This window comes from Clavelina lepadiformis, chromosome 4 (assembly GCF_947623445.1).
Source record: "Clavelina lepadiformis chromosome 4, kaClaLepa1.1, whole genome shotgun sequence".
NCBI lineage: Eukaryota > Metazoa > Chordata > Ascidiacea > Aplousobranchia > Clavelinidae > Clavelina > Clavelina lepadiformis.
In genome coordinates this window covers 2,814,288-2,838,956 of record NC_135243.1, presented here as the reverse complement: position 1 = coordinate 2,838,956, position 24,669 = coordinate 2,814,288, and the positions used below count along the sequence as shown (strand labels likewise).

Below are 24,669 nucleotides of genomic sequence, written 5' to 3'. Positions count from 1 at the left end.
TCTGACGTCAGCAACATAGACATCAACTCGCTCTTTATGCAGTCTGATGGTGGCCTCACTCCTATTGATAAGTAAGTTTGTTCGTAAGGCTATGATTATATTATTATATTAACATGAAGTATAACAACAGATTGTCATATTCATTTAAATCAGCGACAAGCAAGCTACCAACGAAGTGACACCTATCATTGCAAACTGTGTTGTAGATTGAGGAACGCAGATATAGGAGCAATTAACAGCTCCAACTAATTATGCCATCATTTGTGCCTATGATCTGGCCCGCCTGTAAAAACTCGGCACTCAAACAGCCCTTGAGTTGGAAAAGATTCATCCAGTGTTTACATCTTCTGATATAAAATACAACATCTCACACTCCTCAATGCTCAGGTTCGATGGAAATAGAGCAATATTATCCGGCCCAGCAGGTGGCGTAGTGGGGTACACTATGACATCATTTGAAGACCAACCCAGCATTGGGTACAACATGGGAGGTATGGTGCCGCTAGGATATCCAGTATCAGTATGAGCATGTATGTTGCATGCATGCGCAAGCTAGGTAAATATTAATAAGATTACGTAAGTTATGTCCTTATGTTGTCATCGTGAAATTTATGACACTATTTACACAGGAACATCAACAGATCTAAGTCGATACGACAAGGAATATGAGCATGTGTTCAAGTCTACTACAGCTAGTGTCACCATACAAGCACCACAGGTATTATATTTTGAAATCTTAAATTAAGACAAAATTTCAACAATGGCACAAATTTTCCTGTTAATGTCAACAACAGAACAAAGTGTGTTTTTTATTTCAATGTGCTGATATGTGCTTATATGTGTTGTTTGGACTCTAAATGCTTCGTTATATTTTTGTGTATACAGTCGAAATCAGTTAATCGCATAGTCAATTTTCCAAGCTTTTTTATGCGATTAATCGGTGTATGTGTTCCTACATTTTCTCCGTTATTCTCTTTTAAACACCGGCGCACGCATTCTTGCTCCTCGCCGATTTTTGGAATGACACAATGCATTATGACGCAACAAGTGAGCTTCCTTCTTTTCGATTTCGACACAAAAAATTTTCAATAACAAGGATTCTATCGGACAGACATAAATCTTTTCGCTTTGCTGGCTTACTATTTCCTGGCATTTTATATCGTATACGTAGGCTACAGTACAGTACAGGTATTCTACGTTTTTGCAGTGGTTTGTGCTTTGCGACGTAACAATGCTTAAATAAAAATTAGTCTTGTTGTTCTATTGTGATGTAACCATCCGTAACATCCTTACGGTCCTTAAATGAAACGTAGTTTTGTGGTTCATAATCACTGTAGAGAAGGCTTTTTTTCGTGAAGTTTTACTTTATTGTTCAAATCATTTATGTGCTACTGTCTCTATAGCCTTGCGAGAGATCTGGCGATGATTTTTGTTTATTGGTGAGGATAATCTTCAGCGACTTAACACTTCATCAAAGGAAATATGCGGTTAAGTGATACAAGTCTACAAATCAATCAACAAAACCTATTCGATTAACCGATTTATGCGATTAACCCTTATGCGATTAACCGTTGAATTTTCTTCACAAGTGAATGGGAATGGTTTGGGATTATGCAATGCAATGCTATTAAGCGATTTATGCCTTTAACCGATATGCGATTAACCGATTTCGACTGTATATTATAGTTTTGAGTATCTTGTTTTCTTTCGATCTTTTTGAGATATTTTATCTTTACCTTTTGTAAAATATTGTGACTTTGAGACTTTCATAGAGGATCTGTCACGTGATTCACGGTCCAGCGATCATCATCGACAAAATCAGCACAATCTTGGTGGAACCTGACTGCAAGGGAAAGATGACTAAGAAAGGTATTGCGGTATGACATCATGGTTGCGTATGACTATGTATTGCATTATGACATCATGGTAACATCACTTTAGATTGTGTTGAGGGTTGTCTTTTTGTTACATGATAGACTGACAACATCATTGTAGCTTGCCGCGATTAGAAATTGTAATTTTGTGAAAATTCGCTTATTCAGGTGACGTGACCATCATGATAGGGAAGGGAAAGCCGAGGCATATTGGCAAGGAATTGGACGCCATCCAAATCTCTATATTTTCACACAGGTCAGTGTTATTTCAAAGATACAGTTTTTAGAAGCAAGTTTTATAACTGACAATAACTGGAAAATTGAATATCAAATGCATGCAATGACCATTGTGGTAGTTGTAAGGTGTGGTTGGGTTCTTTGTCATTCTCCGTTGTTTTAAATAGGTGGTATTTGTTATTGTTAAGTGTTATTTGGTGGACTGAATTTCTCGAAGCGATTTTTATGACTGACAATTTACCCAAAAGACAATAACTGGGAAATTGAATACCAAATGCATACAATTATTATTGGGGTAGCTGTAAGGCGTGGTTGGGTTTTTTGTCATTCCCAATTAACTTTTATGGGTTATGTGCTATACTGGGATCACTGACCCCATCACTATATTATAACCTCTGACCTTTGACATCAAAGGTTCATGAGCATTGCAGAACAGATGGGTAGGATTCTACAACGGACAGCGATATCCACTAACATTAAGGTCTGGCTTGAACTTGTCATATTTATACATGTTTGTTATTTTATATTACTGGTCTAGATAATCGTCCAGCAGTGCTTTTACTTGTTTGTTCTAATTTCTGCGAATTTATTGCACCAAGATTTCTCAGCCCTTGACATTTTATCTGTGGTTCAGTCGTTGAAAGTCCTGTCTAGTCTTTGTGTATTGCAAGACTTGCTTGTGTAAATACGTTGTTGATAGCTGAGTAGGTGTAATTCTATTATGATCATTCTGTGTCATTAGAACACTCATTGTTTATTGTGTAACATTACATGAATCGACAGGAACGATTTGACTTCTCGTGCGCTCTTTTCGGACATGATGGTGGTCTTGTTTCCAACGCTTCTCACATCCTAGGCCACCTAGGGGCCATGCAGGATGCCGTGCAGTACCAGATGAGGGCGATAGATATCAATGAAGGAGATTGCATCCTCTCCAACCATCCATGTACTGGAGGAGTTCATCTTTCTGATCAATCTCGTGAGTATGATCATGTGATTTGCTTGGTAATGTAATAAATGTTATAGATCTGAACATGAAGTTTGCCATACGATGTTCAAAAATTTCATGGTTGTTTCACAACAGTATTTATGTTAACCAACCGCTACTAAAACATTATCAGAAGTTTGCGATTTATGCTGGGACCACCACCATTATGTGGTTACCTAATTTACCAGCTATGTGGTTATTTGGCAATTTAGTTGCCGATGTGGTAATTTATGTTGTTACCAACAATCATTTGTTTAGTTGGTATCATATCATATGAAATTACCTGATTATATCAGACAACATTATGTAGCATGGCTTCATTATTTCCAACCACACACCAGGTTTTCATCCCTGAGCACACGAAGCCGATATTTTTCACGGCGAATTGCCACGAAAAATTTGCCATTTCGTTCGTGGTCCATGTGTATTTAGTGCTAGTTTTGCGGTAGCTCAGGCAACTTGACAATCTCTTCTCTCTACAACAAAGGCTGTCTCTTATTTAAACAAGATTAAATCGTTACGTTTTTTCCGAATGTTTTTACTTATTTAATTCATTTGGGTGACTTTTTTTTAATTAACAGTTTGCGACAGTTATTTTACTTCATTATTACCAATTTGTTACATCACAGTGTATTATCACAGTTTAAATCATCATCTCGCTGTAATGGTTGGATAATCAAATGTCATATAAACATCTCAATATACATATGTTAATTGATAATCTCGTATTGGTAAATTGGATGATTGCAATTACCTAATAATTTGTTCTTTTCTGATTTGTTTGATATAAATCTTTTGAGAACAATTTCGTTGCATTTCGATCACAGAGCCCATATCTGCACTAGATGTCACTATTGATGAGCTTATAGTCGAGTGTGTGCAAGCATTATCAGATCAGGGTTTCCCCTGAAAGCATCAAAACTGATCTTTATTTGAATCCGAGGTATGAGCGGACCGACTGCGCCCTCATGTGTCAGCCTTCCACGGTGAAAAACTTAGATTTTGTCGCATCAAAGTTTGGTGACTTTTTGCCGACTTTCTAAGCCAGGTGGGTGCTAAGATAAACACTGATGCACTTTGAAGTATTTTCAACATTTAGTTGCAAAGAAACTCATCCATGTATAAGTTGTTGTCGAATGATATTTGTAGAATGTTCACAACCAATTACTATGCAACAGCTACGCTGTCGTTTTATTAAAACTTAGCATTCAAATTTTTAGATTATTCAAACATTATTATTTAGTTCACTAACATCAAACTCATTCACGCATCTGCAGATACAAGAAAGGATTTGGTTTTGCCAGTCCAGGACGTGACATCATCAACGATGGTGGCAGAGTTGGAGGTATCGAACTTTCTGGGATTGAAGATCATGCTCTAGTGACATCGAGTGGTAAGCCACCACATGTCGAAAAATTAAACAGTTTTTTCATATCTAGTTCTCGTATCCTGGACATAAGATCATATCAGATTTCATCCATCAACAATGCCACCTTCTAATGGAAATAATTCAGCCCTTTTAAACACGTTTTCTATCGCTGATTCTGATATCGCATCCCATGCATAGTTGACATAATTCGCTGCATCTAGCAGATGATGGTTGCCGTAGGCAACACCCGCTGCCCCTCTGGGTAACCTTTTTGCTTGCTCTTGTTTGCGTAACTTCAAAGTCTCTTTTAGCTCATAAAGACTAAGAACATCCTTAACATACAAATATCTCAACTTTTCTTTAGTGCTGCAATTATACCCATATCGCATGGTTGCTTCCAGCTAGTGCAGTTGGAAGGGAAAATGCCACCTTGACGTTGTTTCTCTCAAAAGCAGAAGAATGACTAGGGCCAGTGTCCATCTACAGGAGAACCCGGCGTCCTGTTCTCTTCTTCACTTCATGATGAAAAACTTTATTAAACCATTTCCAACACATGTCAACGTCCATCCAGGCTTTGCCCTGACTTAGTACTTTAGAGGCCATTCTCGATTCTTGACACAAGCCGGAAATTTTGGTTTCCCAATCAATGTACAAGGAACTTTATGCGTTCCTGTGGCATTTGTGCAAGCAACCAGTGACACTCGTTCTTTAGCTTTCTTTTTCCTCGGGTAGTGCTGACATCTTCAGATGGCATGAGCAAGAGCTGAAAAAATAACCCAGTTTGCTCCATGTTATAAACATTCTCTGGATCTTCTCATCGTGGAGAAGAATTTTCTGCTATCCACGACGTGATCGGAATCGGCCACTGCCATGAAGCTTTCAAGTCATCCTCTGATATCAATAGCTATTCAGCGATTTGTATTGCTTTAAAAACGGCCAATGAGGGCGGAAGTGGAAGGCTTGTGCGACGCTTGCTATCAATCCGAACATACAACATATCCTCCAGTTCAGAAAATTGACCAACAGATGCTTGAAATTGTTTTGTTTTGGTCTCTTCAGACATCAAAGCAGATCATTTTCGAATAACTTCTTGATGATTCTTCTAAACCTTTGGAATAATGTCTTCACTCACTTCGTCCTTCCGAGCAAAACTTTACTTACTTGGAGGAGCTGGCTCTCTCAACCCGGTGATAACTTCTAATCTCTGATATTCACTTAAATCAGTGGTTCTCAAACTGTGGTACGCGTACCACTAGCGGTACGCAAGAGCTTTTTAAGTGGTACCGCGTACCGCTGAACATGATTTTCGATGTGCTGTGAATAATGTGTTGCCCCGGATAGACAAGCTTGTGCAGAAGAAACAGTTGCATCTATCAAATTAAATTGTGTTTTCTTGCTATTCATTGGTGTTATGGTATAGTAATAACGGTAATAACTAATAAATACCGGTACATTTGAGTAAAATAAGTCATTCAGGAGCCAGGTGGTACGCAGTGTAGCAAAAAAAACGAATGAGTGGTACGCGATCGCAAAAAGTTTGAGAAACACTGACTTAAATGCTTGACATCATGCGCAGTTAAAAGTACAGGATTACTAGGAGAAAGCTACTGTGCAATTATATTCACCACCTAACACAATCATTTCATCTGCAAAAACTTGTACAATTTTACTGCAGGCTAGCTCACTACTGCACCCATCTCATGCAAGCGTTGTATATAGTGCATGCAGATTTGATTCCACTGACCTGGTAACTTATTCGCGATTACAAGTTTGATACTTAGGCCTACTTTACTAATCTAAATTAAAAAGTTCATCTCAAGGACCAAGCTGTGCATTTGTTGTCATAACCGTAAACCCAGCAGACTAAATTATACTTGTGTAATTGTTACGGCTTAAAAGGGTTGATTGCGATGTGTAGTTCTGTCACTGTGCACACTTCAAGGGAAGAAATAACAAAAACATTGCAAACTACGCACAAACCGACCAGATTTAAGTTGCGTACTTAAGCTGGAGACTGCTGTGTGCATCACTGGTCTAGATAATCGTCCAAAACTGCTTTTACTTGTTTGGTCTAATTTCTGCGAATTTATTGCACCAAGATTTCTCGGCCCTTGACATTTTATCTGTGGTTCAGCTGTTGAAAGTCCTGTATAGTCTTGTGTATATTGCCAGACTTGCTTGTGCAAATATGTTCTTGATAACTGAGCAGTTGTAATTCTATTATGATCATTCTGTGTCGTGAAAACACTCAATATTCTTTGTGTAACATTACATGAACCGACAGGAACGACTTGACTTCTCGTGCGCTTTTTTCGGACATGATGGTGGTCTTGTTTCCAACGCTCCTCACATCCCAGTCCACCTAGGGGCCATGCAGGATGGTGTGCAGTACCAGATGTGGGCGATAGATATCAATAAGGGAGATTGCATCCTCTCCAATCATCCATGTGCTGAAGGAGTTCATCTTCTTCATCTCATCGTGAGTATGACCATGTGATAAATGTTATAGATCCAATCACAAAGTTTATCATATGATGTTTGAAACATTTCATTGTTGTTGTTTAACAATGGTGTTTGTGTTAACCAACCGCTACTGAAACATTTTGAGAAGGTTACGATTTATGCTGGGATGTGATTGTGATAATGTTGTGAATGACTGCTTTATCATATCATATGATGCTGAAAAGTTTCATGGTAGTTGTTAAGTGAAACGATGAATTGGTTTCTGGTTTTCTAATAAGTCAGAATTATTTTTAAACCCTGTTGAACTTGTTTTTACTTGTGACCTCACAGAAGTGACAGCGATTCTTATGCCCCCTGGCGATTTTGCTCGTTGCAGCGGGACCCACAATCTCCATGGCAACCTGGCCGACTTGAGAGCGCTAGTTGCCGCTAACCAGAAGGTAAGTGTCTTTGTGACGTCACAACTGTATCAATCACAGACATTACAACGAAGCTTTCTGTTTAGGCCTTAGGGGATCCACCTGGTCCAGGAGCTTATATCGTGTTACGGGTTGGAAGTGGTCCAAGCTTACATGGCACACATCCAAAACCACGCCGAGGTCGCGGTCAGAAATCTGCTGCGCGACGTGTCCACGACAACGGACGGCGTACTTCGCGCTTCATGCGAGATGGACGACGGATCAGTGATCAACCTCCGCGTGGAGATCGACTCGCAGGAGGGCAGCGCGACGTTCGATTTCGAGGGGACATCCCCTATGGTGATAAACAACTTGAACGCGCCGAAAGCGATCAGCAAGTCTGCCATCATCTACTGCCTCAAGTCCATGGTGGGCTACGACATCCCTCTTAACCAGGGCTGCCTCGTCCCTATCCACCTCCTAATACCCAAGTGAATACTCCAAATACCCTATCCACGTCCACATTGACCGAATTGGTTCCTACTCGACCCCGATATCCAGTTATCCGGTCGTTCTCAAGAACTTCCAACTTCTCCCGGACACTGGCGGAGAGTGACGTTATAGGGGCAGGGACGGGGTTTTGAGAGAGATTCTCTTTCGAAACAATTTAACGCTGTCAGTGTAGAGCGAAAGGAAGTTTCACAACTGTATGGTTGACCTTTGACCTTCCTTCATTGTGGTGAAGCCGATATACGATGAATGCGTGTTAATGTTCGTTTATTAAGTTCCCGTTCTAGCAAATGTTTTAACTCGGCTCATGTTTTTCTAAATTTACTGAATTTTGTCAAAACTTTACGTTTTTAAGCCACATTTTGATGCACTCGTAGACAATATTTTTTTCGTCCCTCGCAAAATAACCGCGGTGTAGTTTCAAATGACATCTGGTCGTATTATTGGCTGTCGCCCTTTCAAACCTTGTCACGTGCATCAGCCTCAGCACTGCTTCTACAAGTTTTAATTTTAAAACAATTTTGCGAGATAATTCACTGAAAGCGAAATGCAGCTTATTCCAACACCAGCCAAACACAAAATCCAGCTCCATGCGGCCTGATGCGTGTTGTTGAAGCTTCTCGACTACTTGTGAGTGACCTTGCAGCCCAGCATTGGAGAGATCGCATTCTCAACTTACAGCAGATACTGATTATACACGGCCTACAAGATACAAATATGTTTTAGGACAAGTTTGTATCTACCCAAGGTCCCGTCTCACAACTACTCGTCTGACCACACATTTACGCAATTTTATGACCTCATTGACCGTCCCCACGTATCAATAACCGATCCGGTTGCCTTTATTTCTACCTCGCGTGTTGGCGCTACGATTATTCCTAGCTTTTATGTGTACGTTGTACAGTCGACTCCGCTTAATTGGACACTTTGGTTCCGCTCACTTTTGGCCGAATTAAGCGGAGAAACAGCTTTGTCCGAATTAAGCGGAAAATCAGTTGCTCGTTTCATGGTCATGTGTAAAGGCAAACAACGCATTTAAAATACTGTACTGTTGCGTAATAGATGAATTGCAGCTGCGCTATACTGCAGTAATTGGCACTGATCGCATAAAACGCACAAGAGTTATACCTTCAGGTTAGTTGTATTGTACAGTATTTCGATACCAAACGATTTAACAAATACTGTATATTACTGTGTAACACACACATATACGCACTTTTTGATATCCCCACCAACGCAGCTAACTGCCCAACTGTGAAGCAAGCGTCTTAATTTTTTTCTTCGTTCACTTTTTTTGCTAAACTTTTCTGTACCATTCTGTTCTACAAGATGGACGCAATTGTGACGAGGTAAAAGCGACTATGAAGCTGGCACGGCCTTATATGAGTTCATTGTCGATTGTTACTGCATCGATCGTCATTGTTTCACCATAATCACTCATAATGCAACTGCATCTTGTGTTAAAACGAACGAAGTTTATTTTGTCATAACCTAACGATAGGAATTGCAAACCTGTGTCCGAATTAACAGGAGTTTTTCACCTTCAATTTTTACTTTTGTTCCGTTCTCGAGCATTTTGGCCGAATAAAGCGGTTGTCCGAGTTGTCCGGTGTCGCCTACCAGCAGCAAGTAAACGTAAATATGACGTTATGAATGTCAAATGTTATAAAAGCGTTTTTAAAACAAAATTTGTGAATCATTTACAGTAACTTAGCCAAAGAGGCTTCTATATTGAAGTGTGTGGCCTTTCGATTTTATTTGTCCTTCGTTATTTTATGACTTTGACCTCAGCAAATATTAAAACTGCAATTCTGATACAAAACATATATTTAAAAGTAGATCACATCGACATCTTATAAAATTACAATCCTCCTACATCGTCGCCAACTTTTGTTTTCTGAAGTAATTTTGTTGCTTTATGGCATCATTTGCGAACAGACATGTGATAAATTTACACTTCCTGGCAATGATCTTAACCGAAGAAAGTTGCAATTATGACGTAACTATGATATTTGTTCGATCCCAGGTTGAAAATTGGAATCTGGGGTTTTTAGGCATTCCAGTTTATGCGAGATGACTTTTCAACGGGACGATTCTCGTTGTTGTTCATATTCGCGTCATGAAGCATTACGTAACTGTTACTGCCAATAGATTTTGTCAACGTATAACATTGCTAACTGATTTTAAATCATCTTCAATTTATGTAAAGTACTTTAAGCACCAATCAACCAAAATGGTGATGTTTCAACTTGTAATGGAATGGAGTAAAATTTCGTGATTTTCAGTTTTTCACTGCATGAATTTTTCCAGTAAGCTGCTTTTCAGGGGAGCTATAGACAACTCCGTTTCAATGATTGATGACGTAGATTGATTGTGAAATTTGTGGAACTGAATAACGAAGGACGACTTGTAGCTAGAGACATAGTTATCATAGTCGTAGTGAAAACAAATGCAAAGAATTAAGCTAACAAATTTAACTTTCTGCTTAGTAAAGAAACAAGTCAAAAGAAAAATGTAATTCCAGATACCTTAAAAATATCAAATAATTTACAATGAATTCATTCAATAAAGTTTTTACATTTTGTTAAAAGTCCTAACTATCCACAAGTCTTGTGTGTAAATTCCAACCGCCATTATTCCAGTTAGGTCACTGTGAATTGTTAGATGTAAAATTACTAAACCACATGTTTCAACATAACCTGATACCAGTTGGTGGCAGCAGTGAGTCAAAACTAATGATTTCCAGCGAGAAGAAGAAGTCTGCTCCTCTATATAAGCTAGACTGCATGAGGTGTGGGGTTAATTTAGTTGGCTTCTGGCAACTGTCAGTCGGTATTTAGCTAATTAAGTGGCAATGAACGTGTTTCAGTTAAGCAACAGTTTGATGTAATAATGTTGTAATGATTTGATGATGTATTCAAGGTTTCCGTTATAAAAAGCCTGTAAAAATCGTTCCTGTAAAAATCTGCATTCAACATAAATTAAAAAACTGTCGAAGCTGGCAAGGTGTGTGCAGTAATTAACTATTGTAATTGTAACTTTGAGTAAATTCTTCAAGATTCACCAAAGCGCGTGCTGTTGCTGAGATGAGGTTATTCTTAAGCTTGTGAATGAAGGTCGGTAAACTAATTTTTTAGTCAGAAAAATGACGTAATGTGTACACGATAACATGTCATCCGTTTCCTTCAGTAAAATCCTGAAACTCTTTAAACTATTACAACGACTGTCTGTTTAATTTATTAATTGCTTAGTTAGCATTAAATAATTGCTTACATTTTAGTTGTATTATGCATAGTGGTTTAGATATTTAGTTATATAACATTGGTTAAATTTCATTGTGTCCTGTTAGTTAGAACTGTCATGTGTATGAAATGGTTTTAGTAAAGTCATAGATGGTGGGAACAAAGGGGTTGAATGGGCCCTTTGTGACAAAAGGGCTGTAGTGGCCTAGGCCTCCGTTTTTTATACTTGAGGGCCAGGTTCCCTCACTTTTAAAAACCAAATCTGTTAAAAACATGGCAGACCTAAAGCTATAGTCGAGTCTCGAATTTTACAAATAAACCTAATCTTGGTCCAGCAGCATTGGACAAGGTTTCGCCATCGCTGTGTACTTGAACTCGTAGTTGTGAAGCAAGTTTATAGAAGTAGCGACCTATCCGACACATGGCGCCCCTCATATAAGATGTCTCACGATTTGACTCACATCAAATCTTGCAACATGCAAATAGTCTTACGGCGATTAACTTTCCTATCGTCTCTGTGTAGCACAACAACAAACTCCAAGCGATATCATAATTCCCTGTACAAGGGTTAGCGCAAATTTTAACTGGTATGACATCACAATTTTTATCCTTGGACTGAGGAAAGTCTTTGCACGACTTAAACCCGACCATGACATGATTCCTTATCGTTCCAGCCCGGGTTACAACGAGTTGGCTTTTGTGCAAGTTCCGATCATCGCACATATTTTATTTGATTTTTACGGTTCAAATTATCAAGCTACAGTATCAGTAAAGTATCAAAGGCTGCATTATTACGACACAGATGCTCTCTACCAAGGAGATTTAGATCAAACTAAATCATCTATTATCGCGTCAAGCATGGCCCAGACCACGCAAGAACGAAAAACAATTCAAACATTAAATATTTAACAACCCGTTTTAATTTCTCTGCAAAGTATGGGCTGGATAGTGCAAAATTTGCCAATGGCGCTTTTGAACTTGAATGCATCGAGTGGTTAGTACTATTTAAGATAATGAAAGAAAAGTTTCCCTTCTGGTTTTCGTAAATAATTTTTTTTTTCATTATTAAAAGTTTTTATAAGCTTCGGCATGTCACAAGCCTACTGGCTGCTTAGTGATGACGCACATGGTAGCGCCCATTACAAAGGTCGACCAACTTCTTAATGAATAACTAAAAATGACTTGTCCCCGCTTAGTTGATCATTGATTATATTCTTTGTTTTAATTTCTTTGTCGAGTTAGCAGAAAGCTTTGCTTGTGCAACGTTTTTGTTTAACCAAGAAACCGCGGCGCAATTTCTGGGAAATTTTTGCGACGAATTAACGCGAGTAAATTTGCTTTGACATTCGTGGCTCGTTTCAAATAAAAATCAAGATGAGTTGATGTGACGTCATGCTAATAATTATAATTTAAGTTAAACATGACGGTTTGCTTTCGTGCATGTCTTGTATACTTCTACGTCAGTATTTCTTAACCTATGCGTCATGACCATATGGTACGTGTCACAAGCAATGCACAAGTGCAACCATATTGCCTATCGATATAAATTATCCCTCACATCATGCAGGGGAGCTATGGTGAGTGTGCATCATTCATATGGACGTGGTGCGCACCTCTCCTCTTGCAAATTATAACGTCCATGTATTTTGTTAGATAAAAAATAACAAACAATCGCCTTCAGTTGACAAATCGTAACTCGAAGGCACCGTTTTAGCAAAGTCTATAGTTAAAACATTTGCCTTTGCCTACAACCGAATCACCACTAAAGAACCAACATAAGTTCCCATCAACAGGCAACAACAGTGTTCATAGCTAATACAAACAGTTTAGTTCCAGTTTTGTTTTCGAAGCAATTCCTTTGTTGCCTAAAATCTATATAAATTTAGAGAAACCTGAGTCAAGCCTTTATCATTTGTTATCACTTGTTGTCACTTGTTATCATTTGTTGTTGTGGGTTAAGATTGTTAAAAAATTGAAACCCATGGCTCAAAGATGTTTCCTCTTTTCGCGTTTAAGTTGCAAATTATCCCGGCAGATCTCCAGAGACCGATAAAAAAGCTTAAGTTTCAAAACTATTCCAGTAAGTAAACAATTAAATATATATGTATGTATACCTATACTTATACCTTATATATTTATATGTAAAATATAATTGACTGATGATTTCTCATCGATGGTAGCTGATACCAAGCTGTAGTTTTTGTGCAAGTGCAAGTCGAATCACGTGTTTTTAATACTTGGAGGTTCCAATAAACTGCGGCGCTGAATTAATTTATCTGCATGCATCGAGGTATAGCTTTCAATTCCTTGGTGATTTCTTTTAAGCGCTCAAATGTTATTGTTAAAGTCAGAATTAGTACTTTTGTTGTGTCACAATGTATTAATGGTTAAACCTGAAAAACGTTCAAAGAATCTGGTGTTCGACTAATTAACAATAATCGTTAAATGTCCCACTTTCCCTATTTTGCAAAACAAGTTTGTGAGATCAAGCTTCAACTTAGTGCACTTTAAGTTATCCGCTTATTTGCGGAATAACGAACTTTGCTCATTAAAATTTCAATTTCAAACAATGGCTGCTGATAAGGGCGAGCGATATCACGTGAGTGTTTGCGTAACAGAAGTGATCTATTTAGGGTCTAGCGCAGGTAGCACTCGATGTTTGTATTGTTAGTATTTCAAAAGTTACTAAGTTCCGCAACGAAAATAAACACATTATTTCACTTCACTTCACGTCCTTACTCAATTGATGTTTTTGATGTCTATGATTCTCGTTTTCGGAATTGACTGTCGAAGAAATAACGTTGAGTGGTTTTATTGGTTGAATTTGACCTTTACAAGAGCAATTTAAATCCTTTGCCTGGTGAACCTCAACCAACATTTCAGTTTCGCTTTTAAACAAGCGCGTAATAATGTGAATCTGTATAAATTGTTTGCATCCGCGAGTTTTTTTTCCTTGAATCGCGTTCGGTCGATATATCACATACAAAAGATTTTAACGTAGGTTAAACAACTGATGGCTTCCGCAATCATCACCAAGCTGCATTTGCTACTACAGCAAGCTCCAGTGAGTGATTGAAACTCACGCACTTGAAAAACTCATTTTCCAACTGTCCGCCGACCATCGGTGTAATCCTCTCAGGTTCGTCTCAACAATTCACGGTCAATCATGTAAGACCGGAGATACAACACTTCGTTTATTCCTTCAGTGAAAACCACAACGTGGAATGAAATCTGCCGCCGAGTTGACAATTGTTAATTGTTGCCACGAGCACTAAGCAACACAGATTCCATCTCTGTCACAGAGAAAATAAGCGCGGAGAGCAAATTACCAATGAGGTCCTAAGGTAGCGGAGTAAGGCAGCATGAGAAATCGACTAAAAACAACTATGCACGGATGAAAGATGAAGAAGCGCCGCAGTGCGAGAGCAGCAATAAAATACCGACGAGCATACATAGTGATGAAACAATGCACAACGAGAATAAAAAGAGACCTTGACGTCAACGCATTGGACTAAAACTAACCCATAAGAGTGGAGCAAATGAGCATTGTGCGCCATAAGTAAATGACTTACAAATGGAGTACAACTAAAATGCAGTGGGTCTGGTAAAGGTAACAACTCACATCGTGAACACGTGTCTTACAAATTGGGTGATACAATATAAAATGTACACGTTCTATACGCAGGTGTATAAAAAAATGCCGTGACACATCGTTGCTCCGTCCCTCCGTCTAGCGGTTTCCGTTCATGGAAACATAAATGACAAAGATTGTTCGCCCGAGCTTGATCACAGCAAACGTGGTGGAGCAACATGTCAGAAGCTGAGAAAACTTTAAACGACATTGAATCTTCGGTTTCACTTCAAAATAAGAGCAACATCGGTGTGTTATAGCGGCCTCGTGAAAACTTCTATTCTATTGCAAGCAATTGCTCCGTAATTTGCTGTTCACTTTTATAAAAATGGCTAAATTGAAAAATACGTGCTGAGTTAACAAGAAATATTTTGGTGAAGCGCTGTCCTTTCTTGGACCTTTCAGTTAGTTGTTTTAATTTTGTCTTTACAAAATGCATCCGCTTATTTGGGGACTTTAGCATTTTATAATTGATAAAGATTTCTGACGTAATACAATCATCGAGTGCTACCTGCGCTAGACCCGAATTAAATCAACTTCTGTTACGCAAACACTCACGTGACATCGCTCGCCCTTATCAGCAGCCATTGTTTGAAATCTCAGGTTTAATGATAAAATATTTCCTTTATGTTTAAATACTGTGTCGATTTATCAGGAAGTGTTGCTTGTTCATCTTTTCACGGTACTTTGGTATCTACGGCTGCATGGTACTTTTAACTCTTTTACAATGAATAACAAAACAAGATTTTCCGGTGCGCAGTGTATTCTGTTCAAAATTATGTCACCATTTCATCGTGGAATGTACCCAAAGTATAAAATGTGCTGCTGCTCACGTAGTTTAACATTCATGGGCGCCCTCTCACCAATAAGTACCTTTTAATGTTCGTTCTTGTCTATTTTTGTCACTTGGTTTGGCGTCTTTAGAAAATATAATCGTTGAACGTGTTTTCGGGGTTCGTCGGTATCTGAGTGGAGTAAATAAATGCGGCTTTAAAACGACCGGCTGGTGGCAGTAGTGTGACAATACTTTGCTGTATAAAGTCACTCACGGCCAAGGGTGTCGCTGTTCAACGTAAACTTAAACCTGGTTTCACGGACCGGATAATTCTCGACACAAAAACTTGCATCTCTTGGATCTCGAGTCATTCACAAGAGTAGCAAACATTTATAAAAAATTTTATTAATGTAGTTTGGGGATGTCATATCTTATGTTGTTATAGCAGTCATTTTAACAATTTTTTATTTTCATTGTATGGGTTTGTGACACAATTATATAGCATTCTTTTATCCTTGGACTTAATCTCTATTAATTAATTAACCTGCCACATTAATAGCTGAGCTGCCTTACCGGTCTCCGGGTCAACTCACAGTAACGACGCTGAGAGATTTTTATTCAGGGCGTAACATATCACTATCAGTTACAGCTTGATACCACACTACTCAGTACAGTAATAAGTTGACGGATTAATTGACCTATAAGCTACAAATATGAATATAAAAGGAAGTATCGAGATTATTAGGAAATTCCTGTTTTACGTTCACACACAACCAAAGTACAAGATGCCATTGTTCCAAACCGTTTATTAAGAAAACAACAATAAACGTTGTCGGGCTTTCTATTTGGGAAATACCCGAGTTCGATACCGTCACTGCGTCATCACCAACTCGCGCTTTTGGAAAATCTCTCTTCTATGCTTCTTATGAAAATCTCTCTTCTTCTTCTATCTCTCTTCTATGACCACCTTGTACGGCGTTTGTGACTGGTTGTCGTTGTTTGCGTCCCCAGCCCTCTGCTGCATCTTCTTGCCGCGAATATTGGTTCGCCACGGCGGAGGGGCGAGCTGCTGATTGGTTGTCAGAGGCACCGATCGGCTCCGTGGCACAATTCCCGCAGCTTCAGGAGTTGGAAGTCTCCTGAGGTCGTGTCCGTTGTAGACCGCATCATCGCTCAATTCTCGTCTCTCGCGTGTGTGTGTGTGCGAATGTAGCAAAGTTGTTAATGTCGTTGATCTCTTGGGCAACGAGCCCGGTCTCTCGGGATTCACTGGATTCACTCCGGGGTGGTGGTTGTGGTAGTGGTTGTTAACACCGATCGCCACCAATCGAGTGGTGCATTGCGTCGTTTCTGGCGCTGTAACTGTCAACCTACCATATAACACTGTTTTAATTTCTTGGTTATCGATGGTTATCGATGTTGATGTTTGTTTTTAGACAGGTTACCTAATAATGTGTCTAAGTCGCTGAACGAACTTCCAGCGTTTTGAGTCTGTTGGAACAGTCCAGTGCACTCTTTAGGCTGTTTAAACCTTTGCACTAGTAGCGTGAGGGTATAGTTTGCCGACGTCAAAGTATCCTCGTGTCAGTAAATACATTTCGTGAAACATGTGTTTGTCGACGATTTTGAATCATAAATTGCGCTCGGTCTGAGAGTTATCAGAGATATTTATGTCTTCGTGTACGGAGACGCAATGAAGTGTTTGTTCAATTGTCTTTTTGCTGCTGTAAGGGTCACACACTACAAGCGAGCGTGAACTGATATCGCTTTATATTCTAACGAAGGGAAGATCGCGCATGTTGCGTCACTTGCAGCGTGGAAAATAGCGTCGTTCAATCACGTACCGTAAGCGGGTTTACCGAGTGACGCTGTCAGTGCCACCGAGGGCGAGATTGTTACATCCCGTCGGAAAAGACGCCGAGTAATTTTGTCAACTGGCGACCGATGCTGTTCGTTAGTTCACTGACGAGTTCTAGCAGTTGGTCGCTTTTTTCTGTTTCGAAACTCGATATCGCGCCGTTAAGTTGGTGCCCGGCGTCGAACGTTTACAAGATAAGCGTCCGACATTAGCACAATTATTAAATCGGAAAAACGAGCCTCCATTATCGCAATGGAGGTTGTCTCCATGACATGACGTAGGTCGCCTAGGTCAAGTTGCCCATGAATGTACCGAACACCATGAATACCACAGATCGGTTTCCTATAGGCAGTATAGAGATGTTTCGTTAAAATGTAATAAAAAGCTTTGTAGACCCAATAACTTTACTGTTGGACGGTGATTATTATTTGTAATTCACCATATAGTGGACAAAGTAACGTCTGTTTGGCAATGTCCCTGTGTCACGTGACAAGATAAATTTAAAACATCGAGTGAAATACCGACCTCATAAGCCTTTAGCGCGTGCCTTGTCCATTCTGGCTTTGCGCTAAAACGTAAAAGCGTCAAAGTGACGTTTTAAATCCATGTTATAGATCTGATGCTTTGACACCGACACCATTTATCAAATATCCAAGGAAGGTTAATTTTGACTTTGCTTACATTTGTCAGCATTCGTTCATTTTAGTGATAAACCGTTGTCGTTTAGCACATTCAAACGCTCAAAATGACTCAAATAGTTCAAGCAATTTACTCATCAGCAAATTAAACGTTCGTGGATTATTTTCCGAGCCAAAGCAAATATTTGCACAAGCGTAAATGATTTGCCGTTTGTATAGAAAAGGCGGTTTTGATTCTGCCTCTAGGTTCTATGCTATCACATTGTAATGAGCTCTTGTTATACCAAGAGTGGAAAACAATTTCTTGCCATTCGAGTTATATGCGCATAAATAGACTGGCAATTGTGAATTAAGCGTGAGAATACATTTGTTTAAAGGACAAATATCATTGCAAAAACAATAAGTTCTGTTTTTCAATAACGATGTCATATCGTATCACATATGTCATATCGTATCACGTATTATATCATATCAAGTGATGTCATCGTCTAGCAGCTTTTTACTTCTTGGTCGATTAATATTTGCTTTACTGCTGATACTGACTTTGTGTTACACGTAAACAGCTCGCCTGAGTACATAATGCGATGCACTGTGCAGGATATTACGTCATCGGGAATCTTCTGCAGACAAGTTGTCAATGCCGGAAACTCAGTTAACATCTTTTGATGTGTATCCGGGCGGTTCAGTTCCAACCAAGAAATGTGTAAAATTTGGACTTGCGTCCCCTTCGCGTAAATTGCCGTGTGTTGGACCCAATAGCACAGGTTTCGCTGTGTTGGTTAAAGGACTAATTGAAAATAAGTTAGGACATCATATGCCTAAAATCGTCGTCTGACCATCCACTGCAACAGAATTAAATTTGGAAGCCTAGATGGAGATCTAAATACTGTACTGTTTAAGAAAAAGTAGAAATTTCTGTCTCGTTTGCGGGAACTTGATAGCTGACGGTTTGCGCTTCGGCGTTGTATGGTCGACCTTGACTATGCTAACAGCACCACCGCTGTCAATCACAGAGCGAATATGATGACGTGGCATCGTAACAAGTCAACAGAGAGTTATCACGAGTCGGTTTGTGGATGTCACGTGATGCTTTTGATAACAACTCTGTTAGTTTCCCTGCTCTGACAAATTGGACCCGTGTTTGCACGTTCTCTCACATTTGCGCGCGTTTGCACCGAAGCTGGCGTGATAGTAAAATTCATTCTCTTCGCCTGATGCTCTGTTTTTGCGGCTACTCTTCCCCGGTCTTCTGTTACACTGATGTCCTCTGCGAGTTGTAGTTTCCTCGGCCTCGGCCTCGATTGTGATAGTCATTCATTTTCCAACTAATTTTGATTACCTGACCCTCTGTAATTATTTCTTTAACTTGGTAATTGTTGGAGCTATTACGACACTTTGCTGCGTGTTCTCCATAACACGATTTACTGTGAATATAGAATCAGTGAAATCAGTGTGGCTGGTGACGAAATTATCTTCTGAATGCGCTGGCAATGTCGCGCGTGGTTCATTGTCAATGTGATATGTTCGAGCATACGCTTCGTGAAATGTTGAAACGATCTCCACAATGTCATCGACCAATCAATCAACCAATCAAAATGACATCGGCCTGCCACCGTGTTCGCGAAGGTTTCTAATGAACGAGTTGAAAAGTGCGACGTCAACTTTTCAATAAATTGAGCTTTAACCATTCCTTCAGCTGTAGGTGTGAGGTTTTCTCACCAATGACGCACAAATATCACCGCATAAGCTGGGAAGGTTTTAAGTGAAGGAGCAATAAATCGTATGTTAACATGTCTGTGTTGTCTGTGCGCTCCTCGAAGCTCTGTGTACTTAGACGCAATAACTTGTCAAAGCACTCAGCGCCGTCATGAGCTGGGAGACCTAGCTGCGAGCGCAGTTGCGAGTGTGTCAGTGTCTCCGACCAGACTATTGCCGTCTCTGTCCTGTGTTTCCTGTCGAGATGCTTTCGGCATCGATCCATTGATCTAGTAACCTTTCGAGTTAGCACAATTGCCATAAATCTATGAACTAAAAATAATCGATTCAGATGCCGTGTGATGCAGTCCTTGGTCGTGTAGCAGCTTGCCTGCGGTATTGCATTGTGGGTAGAAAATAAGAGCTTGCATGGTTGGCAAAAGCTCGGTATGATGACAATATTACTTGCATCGTTGGCAGGATCATCAGTGTAACGGGAGACCTGCTTGTGGCAATTATGCGATCAAAGTGAAATACACGGCGGCGTGTGAAGGTGAACTCTTGGATACAGCGCACAGCGCAAAGCTCGGGAACTTGACACATCAAACAAAACCTGGAAAGATGCGAAAATCATCTAACATGCGTACAAAGCCATACGATGTCGCAAAGTACCCAGTATTAGTTTTAACAGGCATATGATTGATTGATCGTGTCAAATGTCTGCGCAAACACCAGCAACAATAAGATTCAGCCATTTCTTGTTTTCAACCTATATCTTCTTGAGATAACAACTATCGCTGAGCGCTTTTAGCATTAAACAAAATCCCGCGCACTTTGATTGGGCAATTGAACAAGTTGGACTAAATATAATCGCAGCTCGTGGGAAAGCTCAATGCTGTTGGTAGCCTAGGATGAATGATGAATCAAAGTTTATTGATACTCTTGTCTTTGCCTTCGATTTTTTATCTCGAATCATGACCGAGGGCATCCAGGAACAGCAACAAACGCAAGATGAAAGATTAGTCACAAAACTCACGGTTTCTACGGACACCAGGCTTTGTTGCTAGTTTGACGGGCTTGGCTGACAAATTCAAAAGTTTGTGTCATTGCTCCATCTCTCCACCTAGCGGTGATCGAAATACAATGATGACTTTTGATTCACTTAAAGTAAATGATATTTTAAATGCAGTGGTTGCAAAATAAGATGTCGTATTAACTGAAGAGATAAAAATTATATTCTATGTTTTTACTGAACACGAAAAGCAATGAAAAAGTGTAAGTTATATTGCCGAGTTATCGGCAAGCGTTGTTTGCTCAGCGTGATACGGTGCCAAGACGCAATAAAGTATCCAGCAGATAACCCGCCATATATCAACGTAAGCAAACAAGCTCGGCGCTCATGGCTTTTCTCACCCAGGACACTTTCCCCTTTTCAGCGCAAAAATGCCGATTTTAGTTGTTTCTTTGTTTCTCGGATCTGGACTCCCGGCAGCAACGAGGCGGCTCGGGGATTCTGGCGGCAAAGAAATCGCTCCGAAATGGTTTGGAGCTTTGGCGGAAACGAGGCTTCACCGGAACACAACTTAGGCGGGCATGAAGCTGCTCCAAAATTTTCGGCTGGAAACAACACTGCTTTAAGAACTCTGACGGCTGCCAGGCAACGACAACCAGGCTGCTCCAGGAATTCCGGCTTGAACAAAAAACAGTTCTGGAATTCAATTCTGGCAGATACTGTAGAAGGCCATCCTGAGTCAGGATGTGTAAAACAATGTGATCTGGACTTCTACTACAACAGTTTACACTTTCCAGTTAATTTCTTTTCGTAAACATCCTGCTTACGTCTTTTTTATTTTTTGGACAACTTTTACGTCGTCAACAATTTTGAACAGGTATAAAACATAAGCTAAGATAATTACTGCAACGTTGAAGTATGTCGAAGCCAGAAGATCAAAAATTGACCGAAGATAAACCTCAACTTGTACAACCTGATAACAACGAAGAGAGCTCATCAGGTGAAAGTGATGAACAACCTGGAACATCACGTGCTGTTGCAATGCAAGCAGGGATGCCTCATGGTGAGTAATCTGAAATTAAAATGATTAAGTTTTTGTACTTTGCTGTAATTAATAATAGGAACCTTTGATGTTTTCCTTTAAATTGGATGAAAAAAGAATTTTGTTTTATTTTTCCTTTGCTTGAGATCCAGATTCTGCAGATGCAGGAAATCAAGTCTTGCAAACAATGGAAAATGCTGAAGCTTCTCAGGGTGTTGTAAGTAGAATCGATCCAGGATTGATTGAGCTTGCAAGCAAAATGGCTGAAAGCAGAGCGAGTAAGTTTTATTAAAACTAATTTGCTGAATAAGTAGGCACGCAATTGTCGTTAAATATTTAGGGTAGAGTGTGTTTACTATTTATATTTTTTCTAATATGATTTTCTTTTTTAATAACTTTACTGTTTTTTTTTTACAAATGACTGTCTTTGCTTTTAACTGCGATACACAGGATCAGTTATGATCATCAATGCTCCTCAATTTAATCTCCGCGATGAAAGACGATACCAAGACAACAGAGAATATAGTCAAATGGACATCAGGGATTCTAAAAATATAACACCAACACGAGTTAAAGTTAAACAAACAAATCTTTTAGGTAAACATTATAATACCGTGCAATTTTTCCTTGTAAAATTCTTATTGTGTTTCTTTATGGTTTCACATTGTTTTTCTTTCTCATTGAGCTTACCATATTTTTACTAAGATTCTGCAAAAAGATCTGCACCAAGCACTGAGCAGCAGGAGTCGGCAAATAATCCCTTTGATCCTCCTCAATTAAACACCCAAACACAAGGTGCATATTCGATGTTTTAACGTTTGTTTAAAATCTGATCCAAATATGCCGCTTTTGTATTATCTGCCAACCTGCGGACTGTTTGTTTAGATTATTATTTGTCTTTCTATTTCATATGTTAGTTATTTCATTTGTACGGTTGGTAGTGTTTGTTGACATTTTCATTTCTAGATCCACCTGATGTGACCCATCCAAAGCAACCGATCGAAGCAAATCCACAGGTCGAGCCCCACACAGACATCTCAGAAGTGACCAATCAATCCAATGCTTTGAACACTGAGATACCTTCTACAAGTAATGATTAGATTATAGACAAAAAACAGTGAATACTGTATGTATTAATCATGTTTTGTTTAAAAAAGGTTACAAATTCTACAGTTAATTAAAATCCGAAACACAAGGTGTATCTTCGATACGTTCAATTTCTGTTTGAATTTATTTAAAATGTATCACTTATGTTTTTAGAAACTGCAATAATGTACAATTAAATATTATCTTTAAAATAAAGTTTAATGTTTTTGTATTTATTTTACTTTTGCAAACATTCATTGTGCTTATATCTATCTTCATTAAACTGGTTTCAATAATTTGAATTTAGACAATTTTAATATCTGTTTTATTGCAGCTTTTGGAAACGTCGACAAACAACCAACAATATGTCGTGGAGAAAAGAAAACGAGTTGTGTATTAGGTAAGTTAATTTAATCATGTTTGCTTATTTATTAACTCAAAGTAAAAGTCCTTGCTGTTGTTTGGGACATGATTGGATTTTACACATCTGTGATTCTGTGAATTCTGTTTTGTGGGGATGTGGGGCATAACTTTCAAGCGTAGGCCTATGTTAAAATGCAACGTGGTTGTTGATGAATAATACCTCAATCAACATTCGCAAACATTGTGTAAGAAGCAATTTGCTAAATGATCTGAGACGCCTATACCATTGTTACAGTCATCATTATTGTGTGGTGCGTTTGTTTTGGCTTGTAATTGTCCATCTTGGCAACATCTGATATATTTGCAAATTTTCCTGAAGATGCTAAAATCAACGGTTTAAAATTATATGAAGTTTTATTTGCAAGTTATTATTTGTTGCTTTCAACTAAAGCTTCATGTTTTATACAATGTGTTCATATCTTAGAGCAAACCGGTTTTACGCAACCTAAACAACCAATTTCAGCATCAACTTCACAAACTTCAGCACCAAGTACCAGCCCCTCAATCGCCAATCTACCAACGACCTCATCTGCAGGTATGTTTTGGAAGTGTGCAACATTGCACCTTTTTAAAGTTTTATTTATACATCGGTTTAAAAATGTTACTCGAGTTTAACCTATACGTAGATTTAATAATCTCACTCAAATCAAACTCTGCCAAAGTTTTGTGTGAATTTGTTTTTTTCAAATATTGTAAACAGGAAAAAATGTTTTAAATGAAATTAAAAAAAAAGTTAAGAATAACCTAGAAAAAAGATTAGTTTACGTTAAAAAAATCTAAACAAATTTTATCTTCACCTGGTGACTAAAGCACACTTTCAAACGTTAAATTTGGTTCAAAATTATTTATTTCTGCTACAAAACATTGTATTCAACATAATTCATAGGTTTAATTATATCTCAATAATGTTTGATTATCAGATATCGTGCAAAATCATGCCATGTCGGTGGAAATGTGTGTGATATTATACCATTTGGTTGGAGTTAGATTTCAGTTATTGCAAAGTTCTTTGTTGTGATTATTGATAGATGCTTCAACTCATATATTTCGTGCGAGTTAAAAGCTAATCAGTTCCTGAACTATTTTACTTGTGTCGCCCTCTAACTAATTGCTTCGTGTTTCTATTCTCCAACAGCGGCGCAAGAGCGATGCATCTTTGTTTAAATATTACATCTTCTTGCAGAACCTAATAATCCACAAGCAACAAATTCACCTTGTGGACCTGGGGCCAATCAACACCAGGATGACAACAAAGGCAACCAGCATATAATGATCAGTTATAACTGGAATGATTCAAAGGATCTCGTTCATAAGGTTTGTAAATAGATTTTATATTCTCAGTATACATGTTTTAACGAAGTACACGAAATGTTAATAGAATTAATCACTGGTCAACAAATTTTTTTTTTGTTGCATGAGATTTTTTAA

At 38.8% G+C, this 24,669-nt stretch overlaps 2 protein-coding genes and 1 long non-coding RNA gene across 3 annotated transcripts; all 3 read left to right on the top strand.

The window, feature by feature from the left end:
• The first annotated feature begins 5,053 nt into the window (after positions 1-5,053).
• On the top strand, positions 5,054-10,032 carry LOC143453390 (uncharacterized). Its single transcript, XM_076954727.1, has 3 exons — positions 5,054-6,947; positions 7,262-7,371; positions 7,437-10,032. Exons 2-3 carry the CDS (start codon positions 7,279-7,281, stop codon positions 7,779-7,781), a joined length of 438 nt encoding a protein of 145 aa, XP_076810842.1. The 5' UTR covers positions 5,054-6,947; positions 7,262-7,278; the 3' UTR covers positions 7,782-10,032.
• An 11,576-nt stretch (positions 10,033-21,608) lies between these two features.
• On the top strand, positions 21,609-22,547 carry LOC143451807 (uncharacterized). Its single transcript, XM_076952547.1, has 4 exons — positions 21,609-21,753; positions 21,879-22,010; positions 22,183-22,329; positions 22,438-22,547. Exons 1-4 carry the CDS (start codon positions 21,609-21,611, stop codon positions 22,545-22,547), a joined length of 534 nt encoding a protein of 177 aa, XP_076808662.1.
• A 162-nt stretch (positions 22,548-22,709) lies between these two features.
• LOC143453433 (uncharacterized) lies at positions 22,710-23,759 on the top strand. Its single transcript, XR_013115184.1, has 3 exons — positions 22,710-22,821; positions 23,153-23,218; positions 23,666-23,759. It is a non-coding gene; the product is annotated as an uncharacterized LOC143453433 (long non-coding RNA).
• The last annotated feature ends 910 nt before the right edge of the window (positions 23,760-24,669 follow it).

Excerpts from the sequence above, each read along its gene's own strand:
- LOC143451807 (XM_076952547.1), top strand. The coding sequence starts at position 21,609 with ATGTCGAAGCCAGAAGATCAAAAATTGACCGAAGATAAACCTCAACTT. Across the intron at positions 22,011-22,182 it reads AATGGCTGAAAGCAGAGCGA|GATCAGTTATGATCATCAAT; the intron begins GTAAGTTTTATT and ends TGCGATACACAG. Across the intron at positions 22,330-22,437 it reads TAAACAAACAAATCTTTTAG|ATTCTGCAAAAAGATCTGCA; the intron begins GTAAACATTATA and ends ATTTTTACTAAG.
- LOC143453390 (XM_076954727.1), top strand. The coding sequence starts at position 7,279 with ATGCCCCCTGGCGATTTTGCTCGTTGCAGCGGGACCCACAATCTCCAT. Across the intron at positions 7,372-7,436 it reads TAGTTGCCGCTAACCAGAAG|GCCTTAGGGGATCCACCTGG; the intron begins GTAAGTGTCTTT and ends CTTTCTGTTTAG.